Source organism: Micropterus dolomieu, linkage group LG21 (genome assembly GCF_021292245.1).
Source record: "Micropterus dolomieu isolate WLL.071019.BEF.003 ecotype Adirondacks linkage group LG21, ASM2129224v1, whole genome shotgun sequence".
Lineage (NCBI taxonomy): Eukaryota > Metazoa > Chordata > Actinopteri > Centrarchiformes > Centrarchidae > Micropterus > Micropterus dolomieu.
In genome coordinates, this window is record NC_060170.1 from 4,571,331 (window position 1) to 4,586,603 (window position 15,273).

The following is a 15,273-nucleotide window of genomic DNA, read 5'->3' on the forward strand; positions in this document are numbered from 1 at the left end:
ATTGACTTCAGCCTGTAGTGTGTAATTAGGTTGGATAAAGAAGCACTTCCCCAACGTTTGCATGTGCAGTAAGCACAAGCACAGATGTATTAGATCACCAACCCCTATATGGTAAGATAATATCCACTAGAACTCCTCAAGACAACTGTTTGTTGTCAGATATGACTCGGCTCTGCACTTAAGTTACAACTTTGATCACAGCAACTTGATCTTCTAAATAATCTTGCAGGGATAGATTGTGCCTCTCAGATTTGAATCACAGAGCTAAGCATTGGACTCTCTAATTTAAATATCATGCAGTCTTTAAAAAATCCCAGAAGAAAGACAAAACTTACTACAGTTCTGCAGGTATGTCCAGATCCTCAAAGACAAACCATCTCTTCTGCATGTTAGCAAGTGTTTCCAAAGTTTTCCCTCTTTTTTCTAAATCAAACAAAAATGGTAGCTGGAAATAACATATGTCCTTTATGATTTGTACAATGTGAACTGCTATGTTAAAAAAACTACTATCATTTATATTAGTCTATTGATGTTAGTTTACATTCTGAAGAATGCATGTGTTGTACAAAAAGGATTTTTAACTTTGGGACTGTACAGTTGGAAATTATATATGGAAATTTTATTAATAATACAATTTTCAAAAAATAATTGAACAGTTGCAAGGTTAAAATTCCTTTTGATGGTGCAGAAGATTTGCATTCTCTCATCCAGCTGGTTAGAAAAGTATTTGGGGAATCTGTAATTTCTTCAGAACAGCAGTAGGTTTTGTTTAACAACCTTCTGGGTTTTTCAAACATTGCCGGGTATTTATTTTCAGTAAAATGGATGCTTAGTTCTGTGACCAATGTAACACATGAGAAACACAAACTGGGGTCATTCTCCCGAGCATTCTTTTGCTGGGATATTTCTGGTTAATTTGATTAATGAGGATATCCTCACTTTACTGGAGGGAACTTCCTTCCCTATCCTCAGGGACACATGTGGTTCCTTGCACCATACTTTGGGAACTGGAAGGAAAGCAAACCCAAGAAGACCCCCATAATCCACTTGTATTCTGCACAACTTGCATATGGACTCATACATTAGATCAACTCCCAGGTTTAGATTATTTGCCATTTGCCATTCTATGGGTTTTTTTTATTATTCAGTATTTTGTTAGGACAAAGTATAGCCTAAGCGGGGGAGTAAAAGGAGGGGTATTGGGAGCCTCCTGGAGCGTTTTTACACACTGGGTAATTAAGCTTTTTGACTGACAGCAGAGTGCCAAAAGGCGCAGACGCACTCCGATTGGCCGGAGCGCACTTTACAACCTCCTCTTGTTTCTAAGCTCCGCACAGGCAGAGCGCTTTACCTCCCCAAACTCTTGCAGGAGCCAGACGCATCAGAGGAGCGCGGCGGAGCTGCAGCCAGATTAGACTGCTCGTGGACTTTACCCAAACCAGAAACTCAACACGTTTTACGCACGTCGATCAGCAGAGCCGCAGCCTTTTGCACATTTGTTTCTTGTTATTACTCTGCATTTTTTTTCATGAAGTGAACCTTGAATCGCTTGTCAGAACCGTACCGAATTGCATTCACTGTATTGTTGCAAAAAGAAAATATGAGGTCTGCTTCGGAATCGCTCTGGGGAGGGATCCGGCTGGCTGTGACAGTGGCGCTCATGTTAGCATGCAGAGCGTCAGAATATGAGGATGTCGGCTGGAACCCACCCTACGGCAAGCCTCCCCAGTGTGTGGACATCCCGGAAGACCTGCGGCTCTGTCACACTGTGGGCTACAACCAGATGCTACTTCCCAACCTGTTGGAACACGAGACCATGGCCGAGGTGAAGCAGCAGGCCAGCAGCTGGGTGCCCCTGTTGCACAAGAACTGCCACCCGGGCACGCAGGTCTTTCTCTGCTCGCTCTTTGCGCCCGTGTGCCTGGACAGACACATCTTCCCCTGCCGCTGGCTGTGCGAGGCCGTGCGGGACGGCTGCTCCCCCATCATGGGGGCGTTTGGCTTCCCCTGGCCGGACATGCTCACCTGTGACAAGTTTCCCGAAGAGGATGTGTGCATCGCCATGTCGCAGCCCAATACGACCGAGGCCACCCGGACGACAGGTAATTCCCTCTTGCCTGGTCTGTTTCACTGATGAATTCCATTTCAACTATTTATTATCACTTTATTCGAAACTATCAAGACCTTAGCGTGCATACTATTTTACAGTAACTTATTATTTAAATGTGGTTTTGAAGTAAAACCACTGAGCTGCTCCACAGGGACATCGTGGGTTTAATGCCTGTGGTAGTTGATGGAGAGGGGAGATGCCTTCTGGCCAGGCGCTTTCTTCTGTGTCTTACACCACATAAAAGTGGTGGTAACCTTACTCATGCAGGTGTATGACTGCAATTACGTTTTTGTTTTTTTGTGACTTTTTTTCAAGATTCATCTGCAGTTTACCAGACTTTGTTTAAATTCGTTGATTCTCTTTAGGCTTTTAAAAACCCAGAAAATAGTGAGAAATAACCATCACAGGTTGCCACAGCCCAAAGCAATAACCAGAATTTTAGAAATACTGTGGTCATGAGCCCAAGTACCCTCTGACACATCCCCCAACATCCTCAGCATCAACATTTTGACCAGCTGCAACATCTTCTCATCTCACACCAATGATTTTTGGTTTTTTCAATTAAGTGTATATATTTTCTGTAAAAAAGCTTTCTGTCTAAAAGCGGTTTTAAAGTGGCCTGAAGGTAGTCAATTTAATACTGTATAGCTACTGTAGAATAATTACCATGTATAACTTTAATTTTGGAACATAAACTCCCCCCAGGTTGCTAAAACCCCCAAATGCCCAGACAAATACAGAGGACATGACCTCAGTGTCCCCTGGCCAGAGCATCTGACATCTTGAACTTGCTTGTTTTGTATGACAGACGGGCCAGTATTAAAAGATTTTCAGTTCACGAGATACAAAAACAGAGAAACAGCTCATTCTTACATAGAAGCTGGAAATTTATTTTGCTTGATCAACGATTCAAATGATTAATGAGTTGTTGAAAATTGTTAGCAATTCATTTTCTGTCAATCAGCTGTAATGCAGCCATTTGCTAACATAAGCAAGCATTAACTATCCAACTCAGATTAACTACCTGACTGAGAAAACAAACAGCCGCCGCTTTTGCCACTGTGTGGAAGTCGACACCCGTGCTGTGAAATGGGCTTGGTAATGTTGTTTCAGGGGGGAAGGTGCGCATGCTGATGCAAATCCCAACGCAAACACACCAAATACAACCTTTTGGGTGGAATCAGCCGTGAAACCCTGTATTTGATCCCTTTTTAACAATGTCAACCCACCTCCTCCTCGCAAGAGAAAGTCTGATGTGGTTACATTTTCTTTTCAATCTATAACCTGCTGCTTAAACTCTGGCTTCGATGTTAACGTGAAGTTGCTTGCTGTTGACTAGGAGTGATGTTGTAATATTGAAAAAGCCTTTAACAGATGGTAGTCATTTATTTCAAGGTGTTTGTTGAACTCGAGGACAATGCTGGGAGGAAGTCCAGCACCGAAAAGTGAATACCTGCATTTATTAATTCCCATTTTCTACCGTGGCATGCCATCACAGACAGAATAATTAAATATGACAAAAATGGAAGTTTGAAGACATAATTTGGAAAGCATACTGTCCAAACAATGTGTGTTAAAATACAGGCCAGCCGTTTCTAAGCTAAGCTCCAAAGGAAACCCCCCCCCCCGACTCCTGCTTATCATCTATCACTAATGGCTCATTGGCTGCAGATTCCCCAAACCTGTTGGGACTGTGTGTGTGTGTATGTTGGTAAGAAACAGAGTCAGACACCTCATGCAGCGTCTGTGAAGGGGGGATGAAATAACGTAGTCCATAAAAAACATCTTCCAGCACATACCCAGTGGGCCAAGCTCACAAACAGCAGAGAAACCCTGAAAAATGCACAAAAGCTACAAGTCTAGGAAGATAAAGCTCGGGCTGATTTGGAATAGTTTCAGTTTGAAGCTCCCTGCCAGTCACCAAGGTGAGGTGTATGCCAGGGAAGGGAAATCACGACCACCTCAAAAGTCAAACAGAGGGGAATTTCCATCATCAACTTACTTATATTTCAGTCTTAAGCTGTAAATACACCACTTGAAGACATTTTTACTGAACACGTTGGCCATAAATGGGGGAACTGTGGATCTTCCAGCAATTGCACAGTGCTCACTGTATCTGTAGAATGAACATGTCCCGTGTGTATGTGTATAGAGGGGGTGGCTGTTACTGACTGACATGGTGGTTTGAACGGAGGCCCGTTTTTCTGTAAAAGACTCCCTTTTTTGGGTAAGGGGGACCACACAGAGCTCCATGCTCTCCAGACGTCACCTGTTATCATTTGTTGTCAGCACTGGTGATAAATAAAGCTGCCATTCTCTCGCAGGACACAAAGCCAGGCCTGTTACAGCCGAACTCGGAGTACCACTGAATATCTGCCATCAGTATTCTCCAGGGAAAGTGGTTAAATCTGATCTTGAGGTAGAAAAAGACAAACAAAAGCAGGCTAATCTTCTCATCCGCTCTCCTTAATGATTGTTAATGGAGGCCAGCTAACAGGCCTTACCACACCACTGCTGAACACAGGCTGGTGATAATTGATTTAAAGGAGAACTAAGCTCAGATAGGCAAAGGGACCCCTTGACTCTGTAAACAGTGTCTGTTTTCACAAGCTCTTTACACCTGGGTGTTACTTTCACAAGCTTTCGTTAAACACATGTAATGGACAACTGGCAACAGAAAGAAAACTATTTGTTTTCCGTTTTCTTACCACTGTGCTCAATCGATCCAGATCCACACTGTGACATTGAAATGCATTGGGCTTGAATTAAATGCTGCAGGACACTGCGATCGCATTGCAGGTCCAAGTTTATTTGGAAAGTAAACTCAGCTGTTTGGCATGGAGCGATCATTTGTGGTATTAGAAAAAAATGAAAAATTGTGTTGGTAAAATATTCACAGATAGGCCTCTAGACTGAATTACTTTTTGGCAAAAACACATTTTGGCTCTTTGTCCTCAGTTGGGTTTTTGTCTTTGAATCGGCTATTATTACCTTTTTTTTGGAATGTCAGAGAGCATTTCTTTGAGCTTGGATTGTAGATCATTACCATTTATTCTTCATTTCTATTACCTTATTTTTTTATTTTTTTTTTTTACATATGAGGGTGTATATATCATTGTTGAGAATTATGGAAAGGTCCTTATTGAAAACTGTGTAAATGCAGCAGACAGTAAGGTAGAGTGTTTACTGCAGCTCTTAGTTACAGCTGGCTATAAAAGCTGAAGACATTCCACACTGAGGTCAGGTCATCAGAGCGTACGAAGCCTAAGACACCAGCCAATTGACACCAGACACTAGAAATGATCTCTGCATACAGAGAGAGTTAGGTGTGTGAAGAGATTTGCAGGATAAATCATTTAAAATATGACCTTAAGGGCAGTGTGTTGAATCGTTTAAGAATTAAGTTTAACTCCCCTTCATTTTAAATAAAGACTTTCTCTTTTAACCACATCCCAAACTGGTAAAGCCATGCGAATGATTCATTGCTGGTATCATTATATCACCTTCTTTTATCCACAGGTCACTCCCTCATCTGCCCTCCATGTGACAATGAAATGAAAACAGACGCCATACTGGAGCACATGTGTGCCAGCGAGTTCGGTAAGTGTCTTCCCAACACCCGCTGCGCCGACACAACATGCAAATCACGAAACACGCCGCTGTGATACTCCCTGACATGTATAACAGCACTCCATGAAATCAGAAGAGCAACATGAGATTGCATCAATTTTATCTTCCATCTTCAAGCTTTAAAACGCTCCATAAATTCTTGAACTGCATTTTTCCCCCCACAATAGCACCCTGTATCTGATCTTACTTGGCCATTTCCACCCCAGTGAATTCTATAGAACTTGACAGCAACTTTCTTGATTATATAAATGACACTCTCAGTTTTTATTTAAGTTACATGTGATGGTTTGTCTCTTGGTCAGATGTACCAAGGCTGTCTGGTTTGGTAGAGGATGATGTTCTGTGACTAATGAATTAGGGTCATTAAAGTTTTTATGTGGCAGGTCTTCGCAGTAGTAAAGTGGGATGTTTGTTCTGCAGTCTGGGCAGACTGTTGTTGCAGAATACCTTCTGCACATGGGGGAAGTAGTTAATGATGAACTATGTATTTGTTTTTCTTTAATAACATCTATTTCAAATATATATATTTTAAAATCCTGGTGTATATACGACCCTTAACCTGTCTTGGTGAATGAGGTCAGTAGATGATAAACTCTACTTATGTACATACACTTAATTCTGCTAAGATTTGACACCCTTTGTTTCAAGTGTTTTTTAATAATCATCTGGGAAAATGCGTAATATGGACTGACATAGACAAATAAAGACCAACCTGTAGTAGGGCAGGCTATTGTTGTCATCTTTGTTACTGCCAAACTGAAAAAACCATCGAGCTGCGCTAAACAAATAATCTTAACACCAAACTATCTGAGAAGTAGTGAGCTGAACAGCAAAATCTTGACGAATAGTAAAGCCGTTGGCAGTTGTACAATGTAGTGTTGGATTAAAAGGTACCTTCATTATTTTTCAACCTGGACACTATTGTTTAACCTAACCTAATTGCTTATGTGACTAACTGGGACAACTATTTTAACCTTCCTTGGATAATTGGGACAACATTTTTTGAAATTGGTCCAGTATTGAGCCCCTTGTAAGTGTACATCCACTAAAGTGCTTGTTTTTGCCCCTGGCTTCCTTAGATTGTTATTATATAATAAGTGTCTCAAAACATTATGCAAATTATCCCTACAGAGATGATGAGAGAGACTTTTTGAAAAGTAAGATCCTTTTTGTTTAACTAGAAACAGTCGCTATATCAGATCAAAATAACATCTTTCATCAATGGTGTCTGGTGGCTTTGGCGAGAGCCATATAGGCCTAGTAACTGTTTCTGGTTAAACAAAAAGGACCTGAGCCTTTTAAAAAAAAAGTCTCTCTCTGTAGGGATCCTTTCCACAACGTTGTCAGACTCTTACAATAACAATCTTAGCCTGTCAGTGGCAAAAACAAGCACTTTAGTGGACGTACTTTGACGTGGCGCAATTGCCCGCAAGGATTGCGTTACAGCCCTGCTGCTGACTGCAGCAGGCTCGCTCAATAGTGGACCAATTTCAAAACATTTTGTCCCATTTAGTCACATACACCCAAAAACATGGAAAATAGGGTCCAGGTTGAAAAGTACCGAAGTTACCCTTCAAGCTACATGGGCTGCATTTGAATTGATTATAACATATTGTGTGTTGTATTGTAAATAATTTAATTCTAAGGCAGATACATTCTTTCTTTTAAACATCTAATGTTTTCAAAACATTGTTTTGAGGTTTTAAATCAAAAAGTATTTAGTTCACCGAGTGGAATATGTTTTGTCCCAAATTTTGAAATTAACTTGTATCATATATAACTGTTTGACAACAGTTTCACCATATCAAGTTGAAGGTGATAAAATTCCGTTTCCGCTGCCCAGGTTTAAAGTCTATGTTTCAACAGCTCCATTTTCAAATGAACAACCGCACAATCACATTTTGAACAGATTTCATGGCCACATGTTCTTAGGTTGCCGGTGGTTGTAGAATTTTTGGAAAATTATCAAATCTGAGGAGGCATATAGCCAAAAGGGAAAGTTAGGGAATTAGATAACATTTCTGTACAAGTCAGGGAATATTTTGACATTTTTTGAGATGGATCACCTTTCATGAAAATGCATGTTACAGCCGGTGACACATTAACTTTGTTAGAGCATCTGGACTAGAAACCAGACCGAAAACAACCTTAACAATCCAGGAAAGAAGGAATATCTTTAGCTGATGGGGCACTTGATTTAGCAATGGAAATTATGCACGAGGTACCCAATACGAGCCTTGCACTTTAAGAAGACATTGGAAGTTTTGAGTTTAATTAAAAAAACAAACCTCAACTGATTTGCAGTTATGAGAACTTCCAGGAATAATATGTGCATGATGCACACAAGATGCAAGATGTTACGCTTTCATGTTTTATCCGCTGGCTCGACCAAAACTTGTGGCAGCTTGAATTCCAGGTGCCATGCCGAGCAAACATAGACTGGATGCACATTGGAAACAGACTTTCTTCCAGTTCTCAGGAAAAGTTTTAAGTTACATTTGTTTAACGAATTGCCTTGTTGTTTATGCTGCGGTGATGGGACTCGCCTTTTTCAGTCTGCGTCCTGGTTTGCCAAGAGGAGAGTGGCACATTATTGGCTTGTTTCATCTCGGATGAAGACAGATGTTGTTTTGCTTACTTGTCATAAGCCCCCTAACCAGCTGACATGTGAGGATACACAGACAGATTTAGTATCAGGCTGAGGATGAGACTGTGCTGCTTATGTTGCAGGTCTGGACCCACAGGAGACCAACCTCCTTTGGAATGCAACAAATGTCGTTGTGAGTCAGTGTGGCATCTGGGTTGATTCTAGCGGGTAAACAACTAATGCATAGCCTGACAAGAGATAGCATCGCTGGTTTTATCACCAGCGAGGCTAAAGATTTGTTTGTTGCTTTTCCCAGTAGGCCAATGGAATTCAGTTTTGGTCTGAGGAGAAAAATGCAACTATAAATATATCTGAAGCAGCTGAAGCCAAACATGAGTTAATGTCTTGTCTTGAGGAAAAAGAAAATATGCAGATAGGGAAAAATCCCAAGTTGTGTTTTAACCCACCAACGAAAGATAAGCCCATCATACTGATTGCATTCTGCTGGTTTTGACTTGACTGAAAGTGGACGGACACAAAAGGTAGCAGACAAGCCTGTAGATATGAATAGATATGGTAGATAGATGTCATGCTCTGCTCCACAGAACACGGGGGATGGAAAACCATGAAGAGGCTTGAGGAATGAATCAGTGACTTGCACTGAAGTCTTTATTAATCTGCACCGACCAATCATGTGTAAAATATCCCCACCTTGGCAATGAATTCACATTTTTGTCCACTGAAAACCTCACTTACTGGAAGTTGCGAAAGGTTTGTTCTCAGCTGAGGTAAAAGTTAAGTGTGAAGTCGTTTTTTGTAATCATAGCGTTGCTGTCGCCCTGAATAATTTCTTCCCATCAGTTGCTCAATTCCATTTGACTTTTCCATGCTTCCATGTTTGATCCTGAGAAAAGCAGAGAATACTGCGGCAAGATAGCTTTTGACTGGAGGTGCTTGGATGTGAAGTTGTTCTGGCAGAGGAGGAAAGATTCTTGTAAGTTAAATGTGCGTTTTCAACCAAATACATCAAAGTTACAGTAATAAATAACAGGTTCTCAGTCCAGAACTTTATTTTACTCTTAATTTTAGGTTTTAGGACTGACATTCCCTGATTTCTCTAAAATCCTAGTGAACCTCCTAACACACACACACACACACACATATACACACACACATCCTATTTGCAGCACTCAGCTGGTAACAGATTTACAGCTCATCCCACTCAACACTTTGTTCCCACCACAATTTATCTCTGTGTTTAAGGTTTTATGGTACCTCATTGTCCCTAAAAAACTCCAGCACCCTTCAATTAAATCTCTCCTCTGCCTTGGACAGATCACTTTGTTGTCATTGCCAAATTGCTCCTTCCCTTTGCTGATGCAGTAAACAACAGGGCAGCCCTGCGCTGGAGGACTGATCACTTCAGCTTATCGGATCAGTTGTGTATCCATTATTGCCAATGGGGAGCAGTACACACCCTCCTGCTGGGTTTATGACACCCTGGGAGCTGGAGGTCCCCTCTGTGCCTCTGAACCGGCAAGAAGAAATCAGGTCAGGGGTCAGGGACCAGAATAGAATAGAAAAAACCACTAAAATGACTTTTCAGTTACAGTCCAGTTAATGTAACATAAATATCTAAATCTAGTTTTAAAAATTGTAAACGTTAAAAATAGACATGTAAAGACACAAAAATTCTGATTTGCACATTAATGGGTTTTAAGCAAATTGTAATCAAACATAGTCAAATTAGTTTCTGAGGATTTTGTTTCACTTGTGTGGAGTTGTTTTTTTATTTTTTGATGTAAAGCATAACAGTGGAACACAGCTCACGGCATCGGTGGTTTCCAACTTTGTTTTCTGGTCATTCCTTAAAACAAAGCAATTCTTCCACTGACTTCCAATGACTGGTTGCATGTCTGCTGGTTGTAATCAGTGAAATCAAAACCTTTTCCCTTTATTGTATTTTCAGAGACCTGAAGAGGTCAAAGTTATTCATTAAGTTATTCAATAATTCATTAGAAATAAGGCAAAGATTAGAAACTGTGAAAATAAACACTATTTTCCAACTTCAGCACCCTTATGGTGGATTATGACCTCCAGGTTAGGGTTAGTGCTAGTAAGTAAAATACAAGTAAAAATACTGCATTCAAAATGTTACTGTAGTAAAAGTACAGCAGTATTATATTACGCAAAATGTACTTAAGTAAGTTTCAAAAGTGAAAGGCTCTCAGAATATTATATACGTGTAAGCAGCATTTTAATGTTGTAATGTTGTATAACTACTTTATACTCTATATTACAACCTGGTAGTCTAATCATTTTTGTTGTGAAATGTAATATATTAAACAGTCAGAGTAAGAAAATCACTTTTTGGTTGATTTCCTCAAAACTTGTATCCACATAGCCTGGGATGACGGGTCAAACGTACTGTAGGTAGAATGAAATTCTGTATTAGCCGTCACATAAATATAGTGAAGTAAAAAAAGTATTGCTGGAGAGTGGAATTAGAAAGTAGCACAAATAATGTGTCTCAAAATCACTTTATCATCTTGGGATATTTATGGATACAGGAGAATTATTTTTCTTAATATCCTTAAAGCGATTTCAGTCGTATCGCGCAGCTCTAACTTGAATGTTTGAGTTCTTGGCTCATTCAATCAAATCCCTTCATTCTCTCAGCACGATAGCTTTGTTTTGGTCCCACCGGTGCAGGAAGAAATCCAGCTTGCTGTGTGAGTGAGCTTTACACTTCATGTTTGACACCAATGAAGACCCCCTGCTGGATGGATTTTCATGTTAAAGTGAAAACAGTTGTTTAAACACCCGCCCTCCCCCCATGGCATATACGTGTGTGGATGCAGGGACAGTTTCACCAGCCATAAGCAAAGGGCAGCATTGTTTACAACCACACAGTTCAATTATTTAATGTTAACTTCTTAATGTACGCTGTTGCTGAAGAGATTAAGCCCTCTAACAACACGAGGTGCAAAGAAAGTTCATAGCGTCAAAGGATTACCGAGGATGGAGGATTTATCAAAATGAAGTCCTTTCAGGGGTGGGCCAGGCTTTCTCTTTTATGACTCAGTAATTATGAATACTGACCATTTTGATTTCACTGAACACTAAGCCTCCTCATAGAGACTGTTTGAGAGACTAGAGACAGAGGATAAAAGTCTTAATCCCTTCCATGTGCACTCTTAATACTGGGAAAAACAGGGCGGCTCTTTTTTAACACTTTAATTAGAAATAGGAGATACGGGCGCAAAGGAGGAGATGAAACGTTTGGGAGTTTCTTAAAATGCCTATTCTGGTTTTTATGTTAAGCTCGATTTAGTTTTATCAGTCCAGACCTTTGCTGGAGTGTGAAAATGATTCATGCTCAATCAGGCTGTTTCCTGCACTGTAGGTCACAAGACTTTATCTCCGACACCAGCTCCGTCAGTTAGATTAGACATAGCATGCTGCTGGGGGAGGGTTTCTCGCACGTTAGCGTGTCACAAGGTCGTCCGTGCCGCACACACATCACTATATGTCAGCGGAACATATCAGAGGGCGTAATGCGTGGAGGCATATGGCGCTTTGGACCACCAAAGTCTGACTCGTGCACCGTTTCAGACGGGGAACTGGAGGAAACAGAGAGATTAGAAGGTTAAATAGAGTTTTGTGAATGATCAGGAGTATTATGGTCAATCTGAAAAACAGGCTGAGATTCAGAGGGAGGTAAAAGCCAAAAACGAAGGTGTGCAACAATTCTCTGTTGCAAGACAAATCTGATTAAACATTTTCAAGCAACTGCTAATCCTGACAAGAGATACATTACTTTCATTGGATAAAAGATGGTTTAGACTATAAATTAAGGTCACTGGACTTCATTAGACAGATCTCATGTTTTTTCCCTATCTAAGAAAGACACATTTAAGTGGCTTTGTTTGGTGTTTAATGCTATGCATGGCTCTTGGTATCTGGATTTAGTATCAGACAATCTCTTAACACCTATACAGAGCATAAGCAAGACTCAGCTTTTAACCAGACTGCAAAGTATTATTTTAAAAATTAGAGCATTCATAATAATCACTCAGAATCTCTCTCTCTCTCTTCGCTTCCCTGTCGTTTCCCTTCTGCCTGTGGCTGCTGTTAGAATGGAGAAAGACTGGACTAAGTTCGGAAGTTCTATTTATAACCACAAAAAGCAAGCAGGGTTAGAAACTGAACAAAGTAATGTGTTCTGACCGTCTTTCTATCTATCTCATCCGCTCCGCTTCAGTACTGTGGATAGCGCCCCACAGACATAAAATACTAACTAGCATTCTTGAGAGGCAGCAGTGTGATTAGATCAGTGTTTGTCCAGCTTTAAGCATGAGGTAATATTTTTTTTCTCCTTTTCTCCAATGACAGCTTTCAAGACCAAGATCAAGGAGGTGAAGCGAGAAAACATGGACCGCAAAGTTATCCTGCAGAAGAGGAAGAAGATGTTGAAAGCAGGGAACCTGAAGAAGAAAGACTTGAAGACGCTGGTGTTGTACTTGAAGAACGGCGCGGACTGCCCCTGCCAGCAGCTCGACAACCTGGGAAACCACTATCTAATCATGGGCCGCAAGGTGGATAAGCAGTACCTCCTCACTGGCATCCACAAGTGGGACAAGTCCAGCAAAGAGTTCAAAAAGGCCATCAAGAAGCTCAAGACCTACAAATGTCCTGCTTTCGATAACGTCTTCAAATAATATGAGCCCCCCACCCCCAACCTCCTTTGGTCACATCTCATACATATGAACTTGCACAAGCATTAAAAACCCAAACTTTGCTTTCTGTTTATATATCTATATATCTTTGTATATTTACAGATATACTTTGAAATGTCCATTAAGTTTTAGTTGAATGTGGTGAGTGATGACACCACAAAAAAGTGTTGACTTCCTTCTTTCCCTCGGCTTAAGAAAAGGACATTGTAGTAAAAGCCCTTTCTCACTGAAATCATTTCCATTATATGTATGTAGATACTTTCTTTCACTCTTTCACTCAACAGGTCAGTGGATTTTGATTAAAGGATTAGTTAGACATTTTGGGAAATACATCTTTCCTTTATTCCTGAGATGAGAAGACTGAGACACTCTCATGTCTGTACAGTTAATAAGAAGCTTGACCTAGCATAAGGTTAGCTTAGCCTAGCATGAAGATTAGAAGTAGGAGAACAAGCTAACCATAAATTGTTGTTTTTACATTTTGTTTTTGTACAGATTAAACAAATTAAATATAATGTGTAATTAGTGAACTTTAGTGGTGCTGGGTGGTGGAATTATTTTGGACAGAGCAAGGCTAGCTGATTCTGCTTCCAGTTTTTATGCTCACGTAGGCTACCAATCTGCTCCAGCTTAATCATATTTAGCATAGGGACATGAGGGTGGTGTTAGTCTTCTCATCTAATGCTCAGCTAGAAAAAAAATCTATTCTTTTAAATCTCTCTAATTCTGATCATATAATAATAAATCATATAATCAATGATTAGACTAGGTAATTGGCAGTTGCAGGTATTTCCAGCTTTAAAAGCTACCCTGTAGCTTCAGAACAGCTCTGTAGGGTTCCTGTTGAATAAGTTATTGACAGAAGTATGAGAGAGTGCTGCCGTTAGCCGATTGTTCTGTCAAACTGACCTACCAATAATTTTTATTTTCTTCACTTCATTGTTACGTTTCTTTTTGTGACTTGAAATATCTTAAAAGAATCATAACCACCAATCTCCATCATGAGATAGCATGTAGGCCTATGTAGATTTCTTGTGTGTTGTCACCTGACATTTGTCTAAATATTTTTATAACTTTTCTGTCTCTCTACATCCAGTCTAACTGCAGTAATCTGTATTCATCGGTAATGGAAAAAGTCTATACATGTTTAAAAGTGCAAAAGTTATCAAAGTGCAAATATTGCCAACCCTGTGTTCTGGCTTGTTTTGTGTCGCTGGTCCGTTTTAGCACTGTTTTGTTTCAAATTTGATTGACAGCGGTGCATTGCTGCCTAAAACATGTACATACAAATTTTACATAAATATGGAAAACTGTATGATGTCTCTTATATTATTTAGTTTTCTTTCATGGATTTAGATATGGCAATGTTGGTTGGTTGGTCGGTCCACCTCTTTGGTCCAGTGAAACTGATCAAAATGTGTATAACTTTTTGACAAAATACTAGAAAAACTAGTGACATTCCCGTCAGCAGCAGCTGTACTTTATCTTTCAGGAGTTAACAAAGATTATGAACATGGTTGTATGACTTCATAGACAGTAACATGCAAATCTACACATCCAAAAGTTTCAGAGTGGAAAGGCCATGTAATACCTGCCAACATCAGCATGTTAACTTTGTCACTGGGAACATGTTAGCAAACAGACATTAGCATTTAGCTCAAAGCAATGCTGTCCATAAGTACAGCTTCCCAAAGCTGTTAGGCTATATTACCAAACAAACTACAACTACCCCAATCCCCCAGAACATTGGGGTTCAAAAGGGTTAAGGCTGTGGAACAGCACTTTGCAGTGATTTGATTTATTACTAATTTGATAGCTAAATTGTGCCCTTAAAGTATATTAAAGCCCAGTCAAGATTTACTTTTAAAACATTTAATATTTCAGTTGATTTTAGGCTTACATAGCACATGACATGTCCTGAAACAAATGTATATTTAATCAAATAATCACAAACTAACATATGACATATAGTAGAGCTAGTGTGGGATCATTTATTGGTCAACCCACTACAGCTACTTCAGTCATCTTGACACCTTTCTGCATTGCAGAATACTTATAGTAGTATCACATCTAATTATCAAAAGTTCATAACTTGCATAAGGTAAATTGAGCTTTGAAATCATTTGCAGCTATTGCTTATTTTATGTGTACATGACACAAGAGCGAAGAGCCAGATCTATTCATGTTAGTTACTTGTAAACATTTAG

At 39.9% G+C, this 15,273-nt stretch overlaps 1 protein-coding gene across 1 annotated transcript; it reads left to right on the plus strand.

The window, feature by feature from the left end:
* The first annotated feature begins 1,252 nt into the window (after positions 1 to 1,252).
* On the plus strand, positions 1,253 to 14,381 carry sfrp1a (secreted frizzled-related protein 1a). The gene is made up of 3 exons (XM_046035992.1): positions 1,253 to 2,102; positions 5,630 to 5,710; positions 12,723 to 14,381. The coding sequence occupies exons 1-3, from the start codon at positions 1,601 to 1,603 to the stop codon at positions 13,046 to 13,048; spliced, it is 909 nt and encodes a 302-aa protein (XP_045891948.1). The 5' UTR covers positions 1,253 to 1,600; the 3' UTR covers positions 13,049 to 14,381.
* Positions 14,382 to 15,273: the final 892 nt, after the last annotated feature.

Coding starts and splice junctions, on each gene's coding strand:
- sfrp1a (XM_046035992.1), top strand. CDS start 1,601: ATGAGGTCTGCTTCGGAATCGCTCTGGGGAGGGATCCGGCTGGCTGTG. Junction 2,103..5,629: donor CGAGGCCACCCGGACGACAG/GTAATTCCCTCT, acceptor TTTTATCCACAG/GTCACTCCCTCATCTGCCCT. Junction 5,711..12,722: donor CATGTGTGCCAGCGAGTTCG/GTAAGTGTCTTC, acceptor CTCCAATGACAG/CTTTCAAGACCAAGATCAAG.